We start from the raw sequence: 22,198 nt of genomic DNA, 5'->3' as shown, positions 1-22,198 counted from the left end.
AACAAGCACTGGGACAAAACAACAAAATCTCCACTCTTCTGATTCCTAAATATCTGCAGAATGATAAGCAAAGCATGTTTTAGTCACCTCCCTTACTTCTCTATCCATACACTAGAACTGGCTCCCTCCTAGATTTGCCAGTGACCTGGACACCTTCGCTAAATAGTCCAAAGGTGATGTTCCGAATATTATGGTTGATGCCTTCAAACTCTGAGATGAAGAATACATAACAACCATTGGTACTCTTTCAACTTTCAGTCTGGAGTTGCATCCTATTAAGTCTTGCTTTTGAAAGGAATCTTAGTTGAGTTCCACAATTTACAACCAGCCTCAGTACATTAGTGCCAGTGTGCTCTCCACATAACCTTGAAAGAGCTTATCCAAGAACGCAACCTCAAAACCCAACTACAAAACCTATAGACTAATATAACTAGGCTATTACTATCGCCGTCTATCCGGGAACTCTCCTATTAACTTCTACTAATTAGGTTTCTAAATGTTATTTTTTGCAAACTACCAAAATGACAACGTTCCCTTAGAATCAGGTGCCTCACTGTAGAGGGAAGAAGAAACAATCTCCTTAAACTCCTGAAAGTACACTACACTACTCAAAATATTAAGGGGGTGGGAGACAAAACTATCTCTATCCTCGGTCACCTCAATGATGTGCCAGGAAGAATGGTTTATAAGCAGAGGGAAGGTACTCCATCAACGTTTGCTTCAGGAGCTTTATGAACTGAGGGACGCCGACAATGTTGGCTCCAGAGGCCTACTTAATTTAGGGATGTTGCTCCAACAGAGTTAAGACATACACCAGTACAAGTTCAGCATCAGAGAGGATTGGAGTTAGGAGAGGTAGTCCGCCCAGCACAGGTGCAAGAGCTCATTGAGAGTCCCTGGCAGTTGGACAAAACTGATACAGTGTCGGTAGTAGTGTCCCAGACAACAACACCTCACACAGTAGCGGAAGAGCTTCCACATCTCTCTTCCCGTAAAGGTCCCACAAAGCTGGCGTTTGAAGAATTTGAGGCCCAATACACCTGAAAGGCATGAGAGAGGTCCTGCATTGAGCAGGACAACTGAAAAAGTATAGATTAGAACATCTGCCTGTGCCTGAACACTTCATTAGCAGCACTCGTGAACACTTGCATTCTCATTAGATAAAAGGCTGCTCTCTAAAATCTTGGACCATGGTAAGTCATGTTTCCTGGTTATGAAAGTCAAGGAAATCTCATAAGGAACAATACAGTTCCAATACTCACTCCAATACTCACTCTAAAACTCTAAACATACATGTGTGGTCTTTCAACCAGCTTGCTAATATTAGCAATGGGGAGATCCCCCTACCGCTGTAGGTCACAGCTAATATCCTACTTTCAACCTCTTGAAACCCATTGTTTACCATATAACTCTTTAGGGCTGCAGCAAACCCACCAAGACCCTCCCCTTTGACCATTGAGGGTCATGTACCTGACAAGCCTTTTTTTGCTTAGCCCCACCTGTTCACTGGTCCTCCCAATATGTGGCCTTTTTGGCTTAGCTTCCCAACGTTCTTTTGCTGTCCCTCCCACTTCCCATCTCACCGTTTCCACACCAACATTCTGTAAGGCCAACCTAACACCTCACAGCGAAGAGGCTTCTGTCTTTTTATAGTTCGGTTTTTTGGCAATAATTGTTTTAAGGACAGCACAGGCTGCTGGGTCTCCTTCCACACTTGTTTAGTAATTGGTGCTTGTCTTGCGATTCCATCTCCATCCCAGGGGCATGCCCCTTTGTTTCCACTCATGTTCAGGTGCTGTGCTCGTTCTGACAAGCCAATTCGTCTGAGGACTCTAGCCTATCTGCACTAGTGTCTTGGAGGTTGAGCGATCTAGCCTTCCTGTTGTCGATGTTTCAAATTAGTATGGTCACTCATGATTAGAGCATGCATGCGGCGTGGATACACTGAGCCTGTTTTCCCGTCTGTACTTTTTGCATGGCTTTCCGGCGTACACCAATGATTCCACACTTGAGAAGTGCTCATCACAAAGTCCCACTTCAATGATATATCCACATTTATGCCAAAAAATGTTCAGAGAACACTGGGCCTATGTTGTACTCCTAGTATACCTTTCTAGGTACTGCGTTTCTCATTATTTCACCTTTACTACCATTAGCCTCAACCGAGAACAATAACGGGTCTCGCTTGCCCCTCATAACAGATATTTTCTGGTGGGAGACACTATGGGTCTTCCTTTGCAGGGCACCTATTGGGGCATTCGAAGAAAAACTGGGGGATCTCTGGGGGAATTATCCATAAACTGCCTGCAAAGGTAGAGGCTTCCCATGGCCTTCAGAGTTCCCTATTCCTCAATGAGCATTTCAAAGATGGCATTGTTGCAACCAGTAAAGAACCAAAACCTCAACTTATGTTACAGCTCTCTACATGGAGCATGACGTATGTGAACCAGAAGAAAACTTAACACCACCAAGAAAGCATATATTATGTTATATTTAGATCATAACAGGCATGCAAATAGAGGAAATTACAAAGGCAATCATTTTGAAATTGGCTTTATTCCAGATCAAGTTCCACTTTCAATCCTGGTATTTCTGTCTTCAGGCTCTCAACAGTTGTTACTTTGTCATTTAGCCCAGGAAGGTCACTCAGGAATAAATATTCAAGCTTTCTGAAAATAAAAATAAAAAAACAGGTTTTCAAGATACCAGCTTGATATTAGACCACTGAAGTTATACATTATGATCACTAGATTTTCAGTAACATTGACTTATGGTGTTAGAGGAAATAACCACAATACAATCATGTAAGTTTGCAAATAGAGGATACATTGATAAGTAAATTGATAAGTGGTAAATCAAAGTAAAGCATACTTTCTTCTGGAAAAAAACATGGCACAACATATATCAACTCAGTTACCCTTGCTATGAAATAAATGGACTATTGCAAAGTGAGCACATTTAAGTTAAAGATTTATTTAACCTAGCCCTACTCATTGATCACAAAAAGGCCAGCTATTTCTCATCTGGTAACCAACAATTTATAGGGGGGTGGCCACCTGGGCTTCATACTCCTAAATATGCTGTAAACCGTAGCACATGTCAGAATACTGGTCTTCGCAACAAAAGCCAGCCATATTTGTAGCAGAGAACCTATAGGGCCAGACAACTGTCAGGCATTATGGTTCAAGAAATGGATTTTCCCTATTCAACAAAAATATAACATCCTGAAGAATGTTTCTGTAAGGAAAAATATGTCAAGTGGTTGAATTTGCTAAAAATGTGTCTAGGGCTTTGGATAGATCAGATTGGAGATGTACTGCCCTATCTCTTTGGATTCCTAATTAAATACATGGATGCCAGGTTATGAAACCTGTTACCAAGTCCCAAAGCTCATTGTTAAATTGATTGGAAATGTCAGAGACAGATTGATATAGAGGAAATGGTATCTGTGTCTGGCTCATAACAAAGATGCAAACTTCAGGGGATGGGAGTGGTTGAAAGGTTGTGGGTTCCCGCAGGGCTTTCTTATGTCTACTTTTTAAGCCAGTGTCATCTTCAGTATTCATGGATTAGTCCGAAAGCTGGGAAGTAGACATCGCGGGAACCCCACGGCCCAATCAAATGGTTGCATCCATTCAAATATGTTGGTTGCAAGGCAATTAGTGCTGTCACCACAATCAACTTTTATAGGCTTTTAGAAAGTTCTTTCTTGGCAATCTCTCACAATGTTGATTCAGCTTTGATGCCAGATATCCCCAATCAAATGCTTGCATCCATTCAAATGTGTTGGTTGCAAGGCAATAAGTGCTGTCACCACAATCATCTATCATAGGCTTTTAGAAAGTTCTTTCTTGAAAATCTCTCGCAATGTTGATTTAGCTTTGATGCCAGACATCCCATTCACACTGGCCTCATCATACTGTGGCTTTTGCAGCAGTGGCAATTCAGAGCAATGCCCTAACTGGCTACATATGTCTTCCCAAAACACATCATGGGAACAGAGCCTTGCCTGCAGCAGGGCTTCACATTGAGTTTTAGGTTGTGGGAGCAGCTGGAAGCCACATAACTACTGTGCTTCTTCACGCTGATCAAAGGGACTATCAACCAGTGGATCTCCTCACAGCTGGTCGTGTGTGTAAGATTACTCAGTGAAAAAAACAAGGCACATGCTGTAACCACAACCCTGAGGACTTGGGGTCACACTAGAAGATACACGTCACTGATAAGTACTAGGATTTACCAGTGAAAAATAGTGAACCAGGCAGGGACCTTCCTCTTGAGTAATACTAGGACTAAGTGAACAGTTAAAAACACACCTAAACTATATTCATCTGACCTATGCATGATTTTATATTTCATCTGGGTTCATAAAAAAAACATTGCAATTCTTTGAAAAAACCTAGCAGAGTGAGTGGGATTGCCATTAGCAAACAAAGAATTACAAAAAACTATCAATTTAGAACATCATTTGAAGGAAGTATGGGGATAATCTACAGGTTCACCTACAGTAAAAGGGAGAAAAACTATAGTGAACAAGAGGCTATGCTTTAAGGGCCAAAGGGAGAATCTGAGCAACTTTGTTTTGTAGTACTGTATCTCTTCTCAACACTTGCCTAGGGGAATCTGTGAGAACATAACATTGCATTTCTCTGGCTCCCTCTTGGCTTACACTAATATTTGGAAATGTATACTTTTCAACAGGCTTACATGGTGTGACAAGGTCAGTACCCTTACATTGTCAATAGGGGATAGGAATCCCCACTCAGCCCGGGGTGGGAGTCCTACTAGGGAAGAATCCAAAGCCAGTCCAACCCCAGAAGGGGCAAGTGGAAGTTGGGAGGGTCCCAACTCCTGTCCCCTCCCCATGTGCCAGTGTATGTGCCGTACCCATTTGCATCGCCCTAAGTCTATGACTTCAAATGCTAGCCAAGTGTTTCTTTTTTCCCCCCAGAAACACTGTAGTCATGGGAGAGGATTACCAGTGAGAGAGAAAAACAACAGCGCCTCACTCCCAGGCATTTACGAATCAGCAGAGAGAGAATCAGAGGCCCTGCACACACGCTCACAGTCCCGTGTGGGCAGCATACCTCAGCTGCCGAAGAGAAATAAAAAGCAGAACGAGGAGCCAGAGCTCCTATGTGGCTGTATCCAAAGCCACACACTGCACGCCAGCCCCGGCACACCCACTAAAGCGACAAGACGCAGGCCCCCCTGGAACAACCAGGGCAGAAACTCCACTGTACACGAATTAAGACATTGTCCACAATGAACTGCCATTTTTAGTCTGAGGCGGCCCCGTGTGGAGAAAGGGAGTGGGACTTAAGAGACTACAGGAAGCTTTTCTTGGATGTAACACTTAATGGGCAGGGAAGCCAGTGCCATATTGGCTAGAGACGGCAGACTACCCACAGGATAGGGAGGGGATCAAAAGAGATCCGAGGAAGTTGTGGATTGTTTGGGTGAGGTCAGATGAGGAGGCGGCGGCAGACCAAGAGACCACCAGAAGAAGGATGGTGAAATGCAGCGTGGAGGCAATATATGGAGCATGTGAGGCATTGGTTTGCGAGTGCAAGTTGTACTGCGTTCCGAGTATGCAGGAAAAGGTGGTGATTGTGCTTAGGAGAGGGCGTGTAGGGAGCAAATGTGAAGTGCGTGTTTGAGTGAAAGGATGGTCTTTAAGCAGAAGGTGGGGTGGAGTAGTAGTGTGGAGGAGTCAGTAGTTTGGAGGAGAGGTTAGTAGCATGGAGGAGGAAGTAGAAGTGTGGAGGTTGAAGGAGTAGCATGGAGGAGGGGGAAGCAGTAGCTTGGAGGAGGGCGCAGTAGAGTAGTGGAGTGAGTAGAAACATCAAAGGGTGGAGGCAAGGAGCTGAACGTGTGAGATACATTGGAGGGACAGAAGATTAAGACACACGGAGGAGAGTAGAGTAAGGGGAATGTACGGGAATAAGAGGGATTCCAAAGTCCAATAGCCTTTTTTAGATAACTAACCACTGCACAGTGTAAGGCACTTTGCCTTAAGGTCTTTACCGCCTATATAAGTCAGAATCTAGACATTAGGTGTCAATACTCTGTATACACTAACCTGGGGAGTTGCGATGCCTGGACTAGGAAGGGTCGATGCTTTCTAGAAGAGAGAGAGAGAGGAAGACTGCCCTAGAGCCCTGAAAGATCAGATATAAACCCCTGAACTGTCTCCGAGACTCAGGGTATTTATTGAGCCAACTGTGACAACAAATTGATTCCTAATGAAATAAAGTCAAAGTATGATATCCTACAACAATCAAATAGAAAATGTTGAGAAATATTGCATTCTGGAATCCTCATCTAAATTATTTTAAAACAGTAATTGTATGAACATACAGTTCCAATCTGTGTTAAGTGCCAATATAAGAACACTAAACTATATTGTAGTTTCACGTGGCAATATTATCAATAACGATTACCTTATGTTATTTAAAGTGTATTAATTGATTAATAACGTAGACGGTAGGGGGCACGTGTACAAATGAAGAAAATGTGCAATTCGAGAATGGTAATAAAAAGTTGCAAGGTTCGGAGAGTACGAGAATTCGCTATGTTCAAATAGGAAACTGTTTCCACAATGATTGAACAAGTATTGACAAAGCCAACAGTTTTGCATATTTTTATGGCTTCTGTTTAGGCATTTTGCGAGGAACCGCCATAATATTCCCTAGTAGCTACACCATTGTAAACTGAACGGTGCAAGTAAGTGCTCATGTACACCATAAGGGACGCTTAAGGCTGTACAGTGACTTTGCTACCATTTCTATTTACATGGTAGGTCTCCAATACCTCATTAATGGGTCCACTTGAGACACCACAACCTGCCATTAAAAATCTGTAAAAGATGAAAACTCGGTATTCTGCAAGTTACAGTTGATTACAGTTGCATGGAAGGGAGGTTATTCTCAGGTTCTCCAGGAAAGATCTCTAATAAACGCTGCTATACATTACCCATCTTTTGCAGGAGCCTTAAGATATTATATTACTACCTCAGAATACAACAACCTTAAAACCTCACTGATACATCTACAGTTGCCCATGCTATCCTTAGAAGTTACTTTTTGGAGTGGTTAGAGTCTCTTGTAACCTCAGCCATAATGCCCTCGAGGACAGCACCAAAAGGTACGTTGGTGGTATCAGTCCACTGCATAAACATAAAAACAGCAATCAACCAAGAACCATATATTTTTTTTAAAAACTTTATTTTCAGTACAGTGGAAGACATACCTCCTCAACCACAGTCAACAGTTGGGTTATGGCATATGCATCATCATAGGGCTTCAGTGCCCACGTATTTAATCAACATTTAAAAACACCAGTAAATGCAAATTCTTCGTTTCGGTAGAAGCTAAACAATACCCTGTTTAGGTAGATATGCACGGAAAGGTTCCCAAATGTCCTTTGGTCTACAGCCCGGTGCTACCAGTGATACATAGGCCTCTTCACATTCATTAGCATACGTCATTTCATGTATCCACATTGTTATATCAGGAGCAGTTGCAGACTTCCACTTCAACAGTATACACTTCGCAGCCAGTAAGCAGCCCATGTTGAAAAGTCTTCTCTTCTTGGTTGAAATTTTGCCAATGACCCCTGTACATTCATGTAGTACATGGGCAACTTCTTGCCAAAATTGAAGAACCCGGGGGCATTCCCAGTACATATGGTGTGCATCGGCAGTGTCTGCCTTACATTTAGAGCAGCTAGTATTAGCTAGGGGGGCAAATTTGGCGATTTTCGCTGGGGTGTAGTGCAGTCTATTGAGTACCTTAAATTGAATGAGTGTGCCTAGCATTCATGGACACCTCCTTGGTGAGGCGGCACCACCTTGTTTGTTTGTTTATTTGTTATCCACACCAGACCCGTAGGTAAGAGGGTGCAGCAGTATGAAAATGCGAAGCTTACATAGTTACAAATGTACATAACATGTAAAGTACAGAGTATACAGAATGTGCAGATATGTACAGCGATAAAGTGACCTTTGTAGTTGCATGAATGAGCATGAGCAGTGTGCAAAAATGCGCCATACTTAGTCAGAGCCTCCGTGTATTACTGAGGCACGCAGGTGAGCAGGGACAACGGGCATAATCTATCAGGTCTGAGGCTAAGGGTCTGTGGCGATGATATGTTTTATCACCTATTTTCTGAAGTGTGGGAAGGGTTGGTCAGCTCTCAAATCTTGGGGCAGGGCATTCCAACATTTAGCGGCTTTTACAGGGAAGCTGTTGCCACCAATAGTGGTAAGCTTGTGTTTAGGTATGGTAAGACAATTAGCATTACCAGCTCTGGTTAATCTATGGAGTTTTTCTCTGAAATTTAGCTGAAATATAGCTAGGGGCAGAGTTATTAAGGGCTTTGTGTGTCAATGAAAGTGTCTTCAATTGTATTTTATTGGCCATGGATAGCCATTTATATTGGCGTCTGATAGGGGAGATGTGGGTTCTTTTGTTTATACCTAAGGCTGCTCTTAAAGCATTATTTTCTAGGGTTTGGAGTTTGTGGATGGTTGTTCTATTAGCACCACTGTAAAGAGCATTACAGTAATCGATTCTGGATAGTATTAGAGCTCTAGCCAGGATCAGGCAACTGTCGTCAGAGAGGAAGGGCTTGCCCACTCTGAGTAGCTTGCAGGTATAGGCTGTGGTGGAAGTCAGGGATTTGATCTGTTTATCAAATGACAATGTGGAATCCAAGTAGAAGCCAAGGGTTTTTACCTCCTTGGATACTTTAATAGAGTTCCCATCAATGTTGAATGAGGCAAATTCCTGACCTAGTTTATAGATGTTCGCCTGAGAACCCAAAATTATCAAATCTGTCTTATCATCGTTTAAGCATAGGCCATGAGTGGCCATCCATGCTTAGATCATAAGATATACTTTGTTCACCAGCCCCATGTCATTGTTTTAATCCCCAGAAAGCGGGAAGAGAATCTGGGTATCATCTGCGTAATTGGTGTAGGTAATACCCAGAAGGTCCAGATCATCAAACAAGGGTTTGGTGAAGATATTGTATAGAGTTGGAGAGACGCAAGAGCCTTGCGGGACACCGCACAGGATGGGGTGGGGTCTGCTGCTGCCGAGGGAGAGAAGACGCTCAAGAAAGATTTGATCCAGTTAATAGCTTCCGTGGAGAAGTGAGCAGCAGAATCGAGGTGTCTGCAGAGGACTTTATGGTCGACCAGATCAAATGCGGATGAGAGATCAAGAAGGAGTAGAAGTACTGTCTGCCCTTTGTCTCTCAGCTTGTCTATTTGGGTCTTTAGGTCAATTAAGGCTGTTTCTGTCCGGTGTTGCTGGCGGAAGCCAGATTGTCTGTTACCAAGGAGTTTGTGCTGTTCAAGATGTTTTTGAATTTGGTTATAGGCAGCTTTATCCAGTATTTTGAGTAAAAAAGGGACCGTGGTAATAGGGCGGTAGTTGGTAGGGATGAGTGGATCTAAGGTCTGTTTCTTCAGGAGAGGGAGCTCCCAAGACAGTTTAAGGTTGGCAGGAATAGTGCCTGTGGCAGAGGAGGCGTTAATCAGTTTGGTGATGAATGGTGATAAATCTCTGGCGGCATCTTTAATTAACTGTGCTGGGCAGATGTCACCTTTGCAATTGGATGGCTTTAGTGACAGGATCATTTTTCCTCCCATCTCTCCCTGGCTTTCAGGGATTGTGGATGTGTCTCTTGACATTTCTTGTACAATTTGGCAACCAAGCCTCTGGGGCTCCCGATTGTTGCCACAATTTCTAGCATTTCGCACACCTCAGGTTTGCGAGGAAATGACGACCATCGCGCCCTAATTGCTGCTCTTATTCTATAATATTGTAGTGTTCTAGTGGGTCCAAGCCCAGTTTCTCCGAAAAATCGGATAGTGTTACCAACTGTCATGAACCGCCGAATTTGTCCATTCTGGACTTCATGGTCCATGATGCACCTCGGTATGAACTCTGTAATCCTTCCAACACGGCCGACAGTTTCAAAATACTGCACACCAGCCCTTACGCATTACATTCGACTTCCTAGAAAACAGCCACGCCCCTGCGGCGCTGTGCGTCTCAGCGCTACTGCTTGGAGTAGTTAGACATGTGTTGTCAGAGTCCGCTCTGTGCTCTTTTTTGATTCCTTTGTTTACCTCCTTCCTATTCCTGGTACCCGTTCGTTCCCATCCTTTCCTCCTTCCGTGGTACATTCCTGGATTAATCTTGTGCTCGGTCCTACGGCGCTTCGGTCTGGCCTGGACTCTATCTCCCTCCTGGTTCCACGTCCTGGATACTGAACGCTTCCTAGCGAAGAGCAACCAAGAACTCACGCTGGAATCCGAAGACCCGCGCCCCGGCCTATACAATTCCCGGACAGTACGAAAGAAGGAAGCAACTTCCAAGAAGGCCGCAAGTAAGGAGAAACAGGTGAGAAGGGTAGAAACTTGTGACAAAAACGTTCCATCAGGGAAAAGCCTGTGTAGTGTCAATGTGCTGGACGGATCCCACCCATGTTGTATAGCCTTATCATATGTTGGGGGCAATCCAGGACAACACCAGAGCGGGATGGAGCCTACATATGGCTCCATGACATGTAGTCTCTTGAATATCCTGGACCAGGCGTTAACTGTAGTACGGACCGGGTCGAACATGTAAGTGTTGGAGTGTCGATTGGCTGGGACTATTGTGCACAGGTCAGATGGGGATGCGCTATATTCCTCAAGGCTTGTGTGAAGCGGTCGACCGTGTGCAAGATACCAATGCCCAGCGAAGTGGGCCTGAGCCACTTCATAATATAACTCAAAATCGGGAGCTTGGAGCCCACCCTGGTCGTATGGTTTGGTCATGTCCTCCCATCTCATCTGCTGAGCTTCAGGACCCCACGTGAAACCTACTGCCATTGACCTCAGCTTATCAAAAAATGTACGCCCCGGCCAGATCGGGATGTTGACGAAGTAGTAAAATAGCTTGGGAACTACAATCATCTTAAGGAGAGAAAGCCTACCGTAAAACAAGATTGGGAGTCTAGCCCATAGAGTCAATTTGTCTTTGAGAGTGTGCATATATATATCTCGTGGTCCTCAAGCAATAAGGTGTGGTATTGTCACGTGATCATGATGGCCAGTTATTTCAACTTATCTTGAACCCATCTGAAACCTTTCAAGTTATGAGGGGGGATGGTGGCCTCATTCAAAGGAAACAGTTTAGAGTTGGACTCATTGATGCAGTATCCCGAATAGTTAGCGAATTTGCGAACTTCTTTCAGTATTGGGGCACGATTCGTGGCAGGGTTCCTAATGTATAGTAGCGAGTCGTCAGCATACAAAGAAATAATGTGCATGGGGCCTGTCATGCGTAAACCACACTGTATGTGTCTAAGTCGCATGATACAAGCGAGGGGGTCTATAGTAAGGGCGAAAAGTAACAGGGACAGTGGGCTCCCCTGCCTTGTACCACATTCAAGCAGAAAAATCAGGTACATTGTGGACCCAGTCCTTACCCTAGCCGATGGGGAGGAATATAGCAAGTGTACGCACTGGATGAACAATTCGCCCAGTCCCATACGTTGCAGTGCCGAGAAGAGGAACCGCCAAGAGACCGAGTCGAATGCCTTCTCGGCATCTAGCGAAGCCGCCACCGCCTGTGCCTTCGGGTTGAGTTTAGCGATTATGCCAAAAACCTATGCAAATTAAATGCCGTCGTACGCCCAGGGATGAACCCCGAATGGTCAGAGTATACCAGGTCCGACATGTATGGAATGCATCTGGTGGCTAATAATTTAGCAAGGATCTTGATATCCGAATTAAGGACAGTGGCCTGTATGAACCCATATCCGAGGGGAGCCTATTGGGTTTCAGCAATACTGTGATCACTGTCTATGACATTGAGGGGGGGGGGGAGAGTCTACCGGTTTGGAGTGACTCCTGCCATATACGCAGCAGATTTGGGGCAAGAGCGGAGCTAAGCTCTATTCCCAGACCGCCCGGGCCCGGCGCCTTCCCCAAGGGGAGGGATTTAATGGCTTTGATCTCGTCAGTGGTCAGTGGCTGGTTTATTGCCAAGCGGGACTCTTCAGAGAGCACAGTGAGTGGTACATTGTCTATATATGCCTCAAGTTCTGTAGGCGTATATTTATCAGAGTTAGTATATAAGGATTTATAGAATTTGGGAAATGCAGAGTTGACTGCCTCCAGGGAATTTAGGGTGTGTCCTGTGGAGTCAAGAATACCAGTAATATGTTGCACCCCGGATTTGCATTTGACAGCGTTTGCCAATTGGCAACCGGGTCTGTCGCCCTTGCCATACCTCCTTGCCGTACTGGGCTATAGAGTAGTTGGACCTCTCTATCAGTGAGTTCCCTGAATCTGAGAAGACTCCCCTTTATGCAGCCCAGGAGTGCCCGATCGTGAGTGTTGGCATATTCATCTTCCAATTTTTTAAGATCAGTTTCCACCACCCCCAGCTCCCTATTAGTTTCGCGCAAAACCCCGTAGGCCATGGAAATTATCTCCTCCCTAACCCATACTTTATAGGCTTCCCAAACTGTGCTTTGGTGTTGCACCGACCCATCATTTCTCTGGAAGAATTCTTCAGTCCCGTTTTGCAGTCCCTCTCTGAATATCGGATCAGACAAGCAGGACGGGGGCATACGCCAGAGTGGTCTAGCAATGGGCTGCGCACTCCATTCAAGGGTCAGTGTGATAGGGGAGTGATCTGAGATTGTGCAAGGGAGAATCCTGGAGTCCACTACCCGTGACATGAGAGGGTTGGGAACTAACCATAAGTCGATCTAGAGAGAGCATCGTGGACTGTAGACTAGTATGTGTATTCGCGTTTAATTGGGTTACGTCTGCGCCATGCATCCAATAGCCCCAAGTGTTTTGTCACATTTAACAACATCCGGCCCGCTGCAGACCGGTCCCTTTATTTGGCCCTGGATCTGTCAAGCGCGCAGACTAAAATCAGGTTGAAGTGCTGGCATTCGGACTATCTTGATGGCCGCCAACCTGCAGCCAGCCCCATGACTTAAATGACTTGCACCCATATTGAATGCGTACAGAGGGTCTGTGCAACCCGCTGAAGTCAGTCATTATCCACAATACTTGAATCATTGTTGACCTCGGGTGAGGACCCACCGTGGTCACAGTCCCGTCTAGTTATTGGTATGGAAATATTGGATTCAAATTATGTGGCCTCATTGGGATCTTCAAAGAAGTGGGCTCTCCCTCAATGTTGTATGCGTAGTTTCACAGGGTATAACAGTGCATACTGCATTTGACGCATGCATAGAAGTTTTTTGACTGGGTCGTATGATTTGCGTTTGGAGAGAACATTTGCAGCAAAATCTGGATATATATATGTGTATCTGAGGATTCAAAGCGTAGGGCCCCTTTCTCCCTGGCCATGCGAAGGATCAGATCCCTGTCACGATAGTTAAGTAATTTGGCAAGGGTGGTATGAGGGGGAGCTCCTGGTTTGTGCACTAGGGCCAAATCTTGGTGCGCTCTTTCAACTGTGAAAATCTGGAGAGGTCAAATAATGTTTGTAGTGGTTTCTCAACGAATTGCCCCATTGGACCCTTACAGGCCGCTTCCGGGATTCCAATTATGCAAATGTTATTTCAGCGAGAGCAGGATTCAACATCGTCACATTCGTTTCGAACTCTGCCGAATTCCTGCTGTAGGTTGGCGATGTCACGGCCATGTTTTGCGACCTGGTCCTCAGTTTCGCTCACTCTCATCTCAACTTCAGTGATACGGGGCCCCTCTTTTTCGAGCTTTGACTTCAATGGATCGTGGAGACTATCTCATCTAGTTTCACGTTTACTGCTAAGAAGCCGTTCTGGATTGCAGTAAGTATGTGGTTGTCTCTGGTGGAAGCGGATCCAGGGGCCTGTTCCTCATCTGGCGGGTTTCCAGAAGAGGTCAGAGTCTTTGCTAGTGTACTGGTGTAGTGTCCAGAGGGCCTTTTTTTTGTTGATCCGGTGCCTTTCGTCATGTTGTCGTCCACTGGGCGACCGATCCGTATCCCAAGGAGCTCTGGTTGTCTGTTTGCACCGCTGGACCTGGTATACTGCATCGCAGCCTGTAGTATCGTTTCTGTTGTGCAGTGTGCCAAGGGTTGGATAGGGTATATGCAGTGAGATCTTGCCAGGACCGCACACGCGGCCCCTTGGTAGGCTGTCCAGGATCTAGAGGTCCGGAGTCAAGTCAGAGTATTTTATACTGGAGGGCGTGACCTGCTGCGCAGCTGGCTAGTGGCAACTCGTTGCAGAGGAGGTGGGAGACAGGCGTCCACTACTGCACAAAGGGTTTCCGATGGGCACCGCTGTCCAAGAGCCAAGCACTGCATTCCTTATATCGCAGAAGGGGAAATTGCCAAGGACGTAGTCAGGTTGCCAAGGCGTGACCACACTGCACAGGTCAGTAGTAGCAGTCGTCAGCAGGACCAAAGCCAGGCACTCCAAATACTTTTATTGAGCAGCTGAAAACAGGTGTCAGACATGTGTAAGTCCCACTGATCCGCTCAGGTCCCAGTGCCGCCCCGTGCAGTACGTGGCGGCAGCACCACTCAAATGGGCAGCAGGGAGCAGTTGTTGAATAGTGTGCAGTGTCGTTAAATTTCTAGGGAAAGCATAATGGCACAGCCCCAACAGTCCATGCAAGGTTCCAGCAAGCTTGAGTAAAGCGCTTTCGCTGGCCAGCTGGCTTCGACCATGCCATTCACACTCCCTCTGGCCCAGTGGGCCGTTTACATTTATGGCGCGCAGGTTTGCTTGAAAGGTTATGCAACTTTATGACAATGAGCGCTGTGTGCTGAGGCATGAGAGAGTAGTCAAACGGACGCCGGGAGCCGTTATGCCCAGGGTGCACACAGGGGATCTCATGTATCCTTGTCGACTGTGTAAGATTGCGGCAGAGAGAGTAGCGGATTCCACATGACAGCCGATGCAGTCTGCAAGGGGTGAAGGCTGCCCCAAGGCTGGCCACAGCGCGGCCAAATGCCAAGGGCAGCAGACCGGGAAAATATTCTTATGTTGGGCCCACAGGGGAAGGACCCACAGCCTGATCCGCCCAGCACCAGCGCAAGACCCAACGGGGGCACACCAAGTCACAGGGCGCTCTCTTATTTGTATGCGGAATTATCCACCATCACCTCCAGACCAATTCAGCATGGATCTTCTGATCTGCAATGTCGCCTCTGTGTCCCCCGCATGCCCCGGGGCAAGCCAGTCGGGTCCAACACGTAGCTAGCCTGCCCACCAGTGTCAAGTCCATGGCTCCAGGTGCAATCCAGGCGGTGGTGGAGCGCCGCAGTGCAGCCAACACTGTCCGCCAGGCCGGGGAGGAGCAGGTAAGGTACTGCTGTAATAGTGCACAGCTCTGGAGTATGGGGCCAGGGCACCCCGCAGCAGGCCGCCCCACGCCGCCAGCAGTGCGATCTGGCCGTGGGGGGCCAGGGGCATAGACAGCGCCCGCAGTTCGGCTATAGGGGCGAACGGTGAGTCACTGCCCCCCGCCCCCCCGGTCAGGTGGCCGCACACAGCCTCAGGCGTTCCAGGGTGTTTGGTGTCGGAGCAGGGCCCACCTCGCCCACCGCCGATGTAGATCGGCTCTCAGGGGCCAGGCCGCTTCTCAGCTGGGGGGGGGGGGGGTACCATGGGGCCCGATCCGGCCGCAATATGGAGAGCATGCTGCAAGCACACAGCATGCCCCCGCTGCCGTCAGCACCGCACCAGCCACCAGCAGGGTCAGCGGCAGTCGAGGGGCACCAGAGGGCACCCACGGCAGTGTACCACGCGGCCTCCATCCTCACAGCCACCGCTGGATGGTGTTACTCTGCGGCTCTTCTATGGGCCAATGCTCTCAGCAAGACCTCTGATTTCCTGCGGGATTAAGCACGTAGGTGCGCTGGACAGTCCCCCAAGCACCAGTGTGAAGAGTTTCAAGAAGTTGTGGGCACAAACGGATTTATTCAAAATACAGATCTAACAAGGCTGGAGCACCTCACTCAGGCAGCCATCTTGCTTGGCTGCTCACCAGCACCCGCAATCCCCCCATCCCCACAAAGAACGATCATTTAATTATGAGTTTATTAATACATCAACGCTGATCCTGTGGAGGAGAAAGCACCATTTACATGTACAGATGATAAATATATCCGTTAGCTTTCGTGTCCACTCTTACAGACAGAACACCTACACACCACCTGTTATGGCACTGCAGACAAGTATCTGGCCAAATCCCTCTGCAAGCACAATACAAACAGCAGAGCTGGGCAATCGCCCTGCCAAGCTTGTGCCGGCGATATGTATTTTGTACCACTGCCCAGGAAGAGATCCTTCAGACAATACAATGTCAAACATGCATTCTCAAAGAAACTGGGGGATAATGTATCTTAAACACAACTATTCATTTTGGTGTGCCAAAATCACTACATTGACATGTAGCGAGTTCCCAATTTGACAATCCCTGTCAAAGGATGCACATCAAACGATCATGAAAGAGTGCTGTGGTAAATTGAAGGTTCAAGGAAACAGAGAGAAACTGTGTCCACGGTCTGCACCTCGCTACTCACAATATACTAGTTGCTCTGTCTGAAATAAAAAGGTGTGCAACTGTACAAACCCTTTTCGCAAATTGAAGGTTCAAGGCATACATGTATGCTGCAGTGAAGTACACAGGCAGAAGTATCAACATATTATATGGGAGAGGGCAGAAGCTGGAGTCCTGGAGTACGTGTGCATAAACTCTGGGCACATGCCAGTACATAATTATAGTATGGAACGTGTGCAGGATTAATAACATAATGAGGACACATTTACCTTATTTTATTAAAATTTGTGTGTGTGCCAAATTGTTGAAAAGGGAGTAGTTTCTTACCTGTAACTCCATTTCTCTAGCGTTGTCATCTTTCATGGATTCACATGCTGTGAATATGTCCCAGTCGTCAGACTGGGTAACCTCAGTAACTTTAATTTAGCGTTTTCCTATGGAAAACTTCAACACTTTTGTGTCCTATCAACGTCCTTTTTGGGTGCTTCCAAAGTAGAGGGAACCTGAACCCAGATTTGCCTGCAGGGGCGGCCAGCGGGCCCCTGTGAATCCATGAAAGATACCAACGTTGGAGGAATGGAGTTACAGGTAAGAAACTACTCCCTTCTTCAGCATTGGATCTTTCATGGGTTCACATGCTGTGAATAGACTATATAGCAGTACAACCAATTAGTGGCGGTGTGTGATAGGCAAACCAACAAACATGACTTAATCACATGTATTAGCCAACAAACCCATCAAGTGACAAAGCACATAGAACAAACCCTGAAGCTGCGGGGCCTACCTTATTGGAACCGACGTTGGAGGACCGCACGCCCCACCTGCACATCTTCCATATGCTGCTGCCCCAGACAGTAATGTCCGCCCAGGAGGCTGCCTGGAAAATGTCCACTAGTGGTATCCCAGACCACAGCGCCGCCGACGAGGCAGTGGACCTTGTAGAATGTGCCTTAGGAGCACTCTGCAAAGGCTTCCCAGCTTTGCAGTGGCAAAACGAAATTGTAGAGGAAACCCATCGGGAAAGTCCTTGCCTGGAGATGGCCTGCCTCTTGTTGGACCGCCCATATGCCACAAACAATCGCCTTGACTTCCTGAATTCCCGTGTGCGATTCAGATAAAACTTTAGGGCCCTCTTAACGTCCAGAGAATGCAGAGCCCTTTCCGCTGGCGTGGATGCATTAGCAAAAAACGAGGGTAAAGAAGTAGAGGCCAGTTTGTGAAATGCCGTTGGCACTTTCGGGATAAAATGCGGGTTAGTGGCCAGGACAACCTTGTCCTTCACAAATCTCAGGTAAGGAGGGTAAATGACAAGTGCTTGCAACTCAGACATCCGTCTGGCCGAGGTAATTGTCACGAGAAAAGCCACCTTCCAGGAAAGGAACTTCAAGGGAGCCGTCGACATTGGTTCAAAAGGAGGCTTCATCAAAGCAGAAAGGACTACATTAAGGCTCCACACCGGTGCAAACTTCATCACTGGAGGAAATGTCCGAAACAAGCCCTTCAGAAAATGTTTCACCAAACGATCACTGAACAGACTAGCAGCATGGCGCTTTCTCGTGAACCTAGAAATCGCTGCCAAATGCACCTTAATGGATGACGATGCTAGACGCCCCTCTGCCAAGTGCAACAAGTACGGGAGAACCTGCGCTGGAGAAACATTCAAAGGGTCAACTCCAGGTTGACCCGTATACCATTCACAGAATCTCGTCCATTTATGCCCATACAAGACATTCGTGGAAGGCGCCCTAGCTGCCTCCAAAATACGTCGACATTCTCGGGATATTTTCAAATGACCAAACTCGGAGTGGTCGGGCGCCACGCCGCCAGGCTTGGACACGCCAGATTGTGATGCCACACCCTGCCTTTGTCCCGAGACAGGAGATTCGGAGTCGCTCCCAACCGAATTGGCTCTTCCACCGCCATATGAAGGAGATCTGAGAACCATGTCTGTCTGGGCCAGAAAGGGGCCACCAAAATCACTCGGCACTGGTACCTCCGAATCCACTGGATGGTCCGCCGAACAAGCGGGAACGGGGAAAATGCATATGCGAAGAGACCCGTCCACAGGAACGAAAACGCATCCCGCAAGGACTCGGGATGAGCCCCTCTGCTGGCGAACCCCAGACACTGCTTGTTTTCCCTCGTAGCCAAAAGATCCAACGCAGGATGTCCCCATCGCCTGAAGATCCTCAAAACCTGCTGCTCGTTCAGCCTCCACTAATGCAGCTGACTGGCGTCCCTGCTGAGCGCGTCGGCTTGAACATTCAGCAATCCGGGCAGATGGAAAGCGACCAGACTGATCCCTTGAGCTACAGCCCAATGCCAAATGTCCTGTGCCTCCTTCGACAGGACTCGGGAATGTGTCACCCCCTGTTTCCTTAAATAAAACATTGTGGTGGTATTGTCCGTTAACACCCTCACCACTGATCTGCGGATGAAACTAGTTTAGGGCCCATGCACCACCCTCAACTCAAGCACACTGATGTGGAACATAGTCTCCTCCAAAAAACCACAGGCCCTGCACCTGCGAGCCATTGAGGTGTGCCCCCCACCCTATCTGGGAGGTGTCAGCCACAATTGTAAACTGGAACTCTGGCTCCAGCAAGGGCATTCCCCTCACCAGATTGGTCATGCATGCCCACCAGGGAAGGGCATCCAACTGACTTCTGTTGACCACCAACTTGTCTGACCACAATCCTCGACTCTGCGACCATCTGTCCGCAAGGAACTCTTGCACCGGACTCATGAAGAGGTGGCAATTGGGCAGAAGAGGGATACACGATGCAATGGACCCCAACAGCGACTGATACAGCTGCGCCCTCTTTCCACTCACTTGCTTTGGCCTGCAATTTTTTCACACGCTCGCTGGAAGGCTTCACCAGATTTTGCCAGGCAAGAAACTGCACCCCAGGACTTCAAGATTGCCGCCTGCAGGGGATAGATGTGCCGGCGGAGGTCCTGGTTTCTGACGCTGGGGAATGCCCACCACTCAGCGATTGGGGCTGAAATTGGGCTAGCGGGCCCTGCGGATTAAACTTGTGCTCCGGACAGTGCAAGGAGTGTGAACAGTGGTGCAAGAGCCTATCCTCAACGGCTGCCATGGTGTCGGAGCAGTCGGGCCGGGGCCCGAGGATCGGGGAGACTGGAGTGATTCCGACGGGCGGCAATCCGCGGCCCTCCGGTACCGAAGGCGGAGGAGCTGCAGCAGAGGTCGAGGGGCGCCTTGCCAAGTGGCAGATGAACGTTTCGCAGGCGGTCACGGAGCGGCTGGGCCGGCGGCATGGAGACCCGTGCCCAGAAAAGGAGGAGTTGCTGCAGTGCGAGGATGGGACGGAGGAGCCCGGGGGGGGCGCAGGGTGCCTGGATTGGGGATGCCCAGTGAAGACCCTCGCCAGGGGCGTTAGGAAGGAGCCCGGTGGCGTGCCCCCCGCGCCGGCAGTGGGGGCGGGGAGAGCCACAACAAGGAGGAAGAGAGGGCGGCCTCATCACGGGCCATGGAAGGTACCTGACAGCGTCGCGGCCCAAGCCCAGCAGGGCTAGTATCGAGGAGGCCCCGCTCTCTGTGGTGTGGGGGGCAGGCCGGCGGAAGGCACAATAGCGGGCCCGGTTGCTCCGGGGCATGAGAGAAGATCTGCTCTGGGCCAACAGAGAAGAGAGGCTGCATTGGTCGCCCTTAGGGGGCGGTCACATTGACGTCTGAGGTGCCGGAGGAGACATCGGGCCGGGAGGTGGAAGAGGGGCCAAGAAGCCGTGAAGGAAGAGCGGCAACATCACAGGAGACCGGCTGCCACGTCACTTGGAGCGGGGCTGCAGCAGTTTACTTAGCCTAGTAAATTATTTCTGCCTTGGACAAAAGTCACGGTCAGGAGGTTCTCTCAGACTGCAACTTGGGAGCGTTACTAAAACCTATACAGTCTGGCACCCCTTGGGTCGTTAATCACGGCCTAGTTCTGGATTCTCAGTTGGGCTGCAACAGGCTGGCGAGACAACAGGGGACGCTGAGTGGAAGGAGGTGGAATACGGGAGTAGGAGACATCGACGCACTGCGCCTCCCAGCAAGGAGTATCGTAGTCATGGAGAAAGTCTGGAGTGGTGAGCCCAGGGTGTGGCTGGGAGCAGAAACTGATCAGGAATCATAGCTGTGTGACTCTCTGTGACCCCCCCCCCCTCAAAAACAGCTCATTGGAGGGCCGGCAGAGTGGAAGACGTCAGGGTGCGAGACCCTGGGATAATAGCGGCGGCGCGGGAGGCGCAGAGTTACAAGTAGTCTGGAGTGAGGCGGTCCCCCCTCCCTAGAGTTTATCATGTCCTCAAAGAATAAAAATAAACAGTCTAAGGGTGGGCCTGCACAAGCAGAGACCCTAGGCACTCTCCCAACCTTATGGCAACAACAATAGGAAAGTGATGAGCGGCCAGATCCTCAGGAGAGGAACAGGACCGCGGGCCCCCTGGGGGGGAACCCATGCAGGCCCCGATGACACGACAGGACCTCCACGGGGAGATCTTAACACTTCAGAACAACCTGGTCAAAACTTTTCAGGATCAAATACAGCTCCTAAGAGCACACATTAATCAGGCGGTGGCAGAAATGCAGCAGGAAGTGGCCCAGCTAGGGGAAAGAACAGATGTCTTAGAAAGGGGCCTGCAAGAGGTGGACAAAGTGGTCATGGAGAACAGCGAGGCGATTGAAAGACTCGACATAGCTGCAAGAAATCTGGAGCTGAGGATGGAGGACTTGGAAAATAGGTCGAGGAGAGTCAACATCCGGGTAAAATGGCTACCAGAGGCAGTCCAGGACAAAGATCTAAAGGAGACATTGCAGGCCATATTTGTGAAGCTTCTGAATTAATCCTCCCCTCAATCAGTGGAGCTGGATAGAGTTCACAGGGTGGGTTGTCTCTACAGTGGGGCAAAGGCCAGACTAAGGGATGTTTTAGCGGCATTTGCCTAATATGCACAAAAGGAGGCAGTTTTGAGAGCTGCTAGGCAGAGGGAACCCCTAATCTATGACGGCCATACAATAGAACTATATCAGGATATGGCTGGCAGCACTTTGGTGAAGAGACGGCAAATGAACTCCATTCTGACCTTCCTAAAAGCTAAGGGGATCAAGTATAAGTGGACTTTTCCCTTCGGCCTCCTGTTTGAGTGGCAGGGCGCTCAAAAAAGGATAACATCGCTGCAGGAAGGAGCAGACCTGCTGCATTTGGAGTGTGATCAGAAAGAGACCGGGAGAAGGTTGCAAAGGTCACTGGCGGCCGATCAAGCACACAAATCTAGGCCCTGGGCTTGGTCTATGGCAGGAGGGAAAAAAAGGAGGAAACCTTCCCTTGTGGGACCCCCTGAAGGGTTGGAGAGAAGGGAACAACAGAATGGAGGGGGAGATGCTGCCAGCGGGTCATCCCCCTGAGGGTACAGCTCGGTTTGAAAAAGTCGGTGGGCTTTGAAGCTATTGTGAGGGCAAGGAGCAACCAGGAGCAAACATCTTGGGGACGATAATGGAAGTGAGTTACTTAGGAGGTTAGGGGGAGGGTTTTCCCCAGTTGGGTAAAGGGGGGGGAGAGGGGAGTTGGGGACGGGGAGGGAACGCGGGCGAGGAACTCCAAGGCACAGGGGGAGCGGCACTATGGCTTAGAGGAAGCAGGGCGGGAAGCT

At 48.4% G+C, this 22,198-nt stretch overlaps 1 protein-coding gene across 1 annotated transcript in view; it reads right to left on the bottom strand.

Annotated features, from left to right (window-relative positions):
* Positions 1 to 2,537: 2,537 nt before the first annotated feature.
* Positions 2,538 to 22,198, bottom strand: part of DMAC2L (distal membrane arm assembly component 2 like) — a 586,679-nt gene continuing 567,018 nt past the window's right edge. Inside the window, exon 5 of the mRNA XM_069638980.1 lies at positions 2,538 to 2,669. Coding sequence (XP_069495081.1) covers positions 2,555 to 2,669 — 115 coding nt within the window. The 3' untranslated portion in view covers positions 2,538 to 2,554. The remainder of the gene's footprint in view (positions 2,670 to 22,198) is intronic.

The sequence above is a fragment of the Ambystoma mexicanum genome, chromosome 14 (genome assembly GCF_040938575.1).
Source record: "Ambystoma mexicanum isolate Mex_15411 chromosome 14, UKY_AmexF1_1, whole genome shotgun sequence".
Lineage (NCBI taxonomy): Eukaryota > Metazoa > Chordata > Amphibia > Caudata > Ambystomatidae > Ambystoma > Ambystoma mexicanum.
Note: the sequence above shows the minus strand (reverse complement) of the source record. Positions and strands in the feature narration are given on the sequence as shown.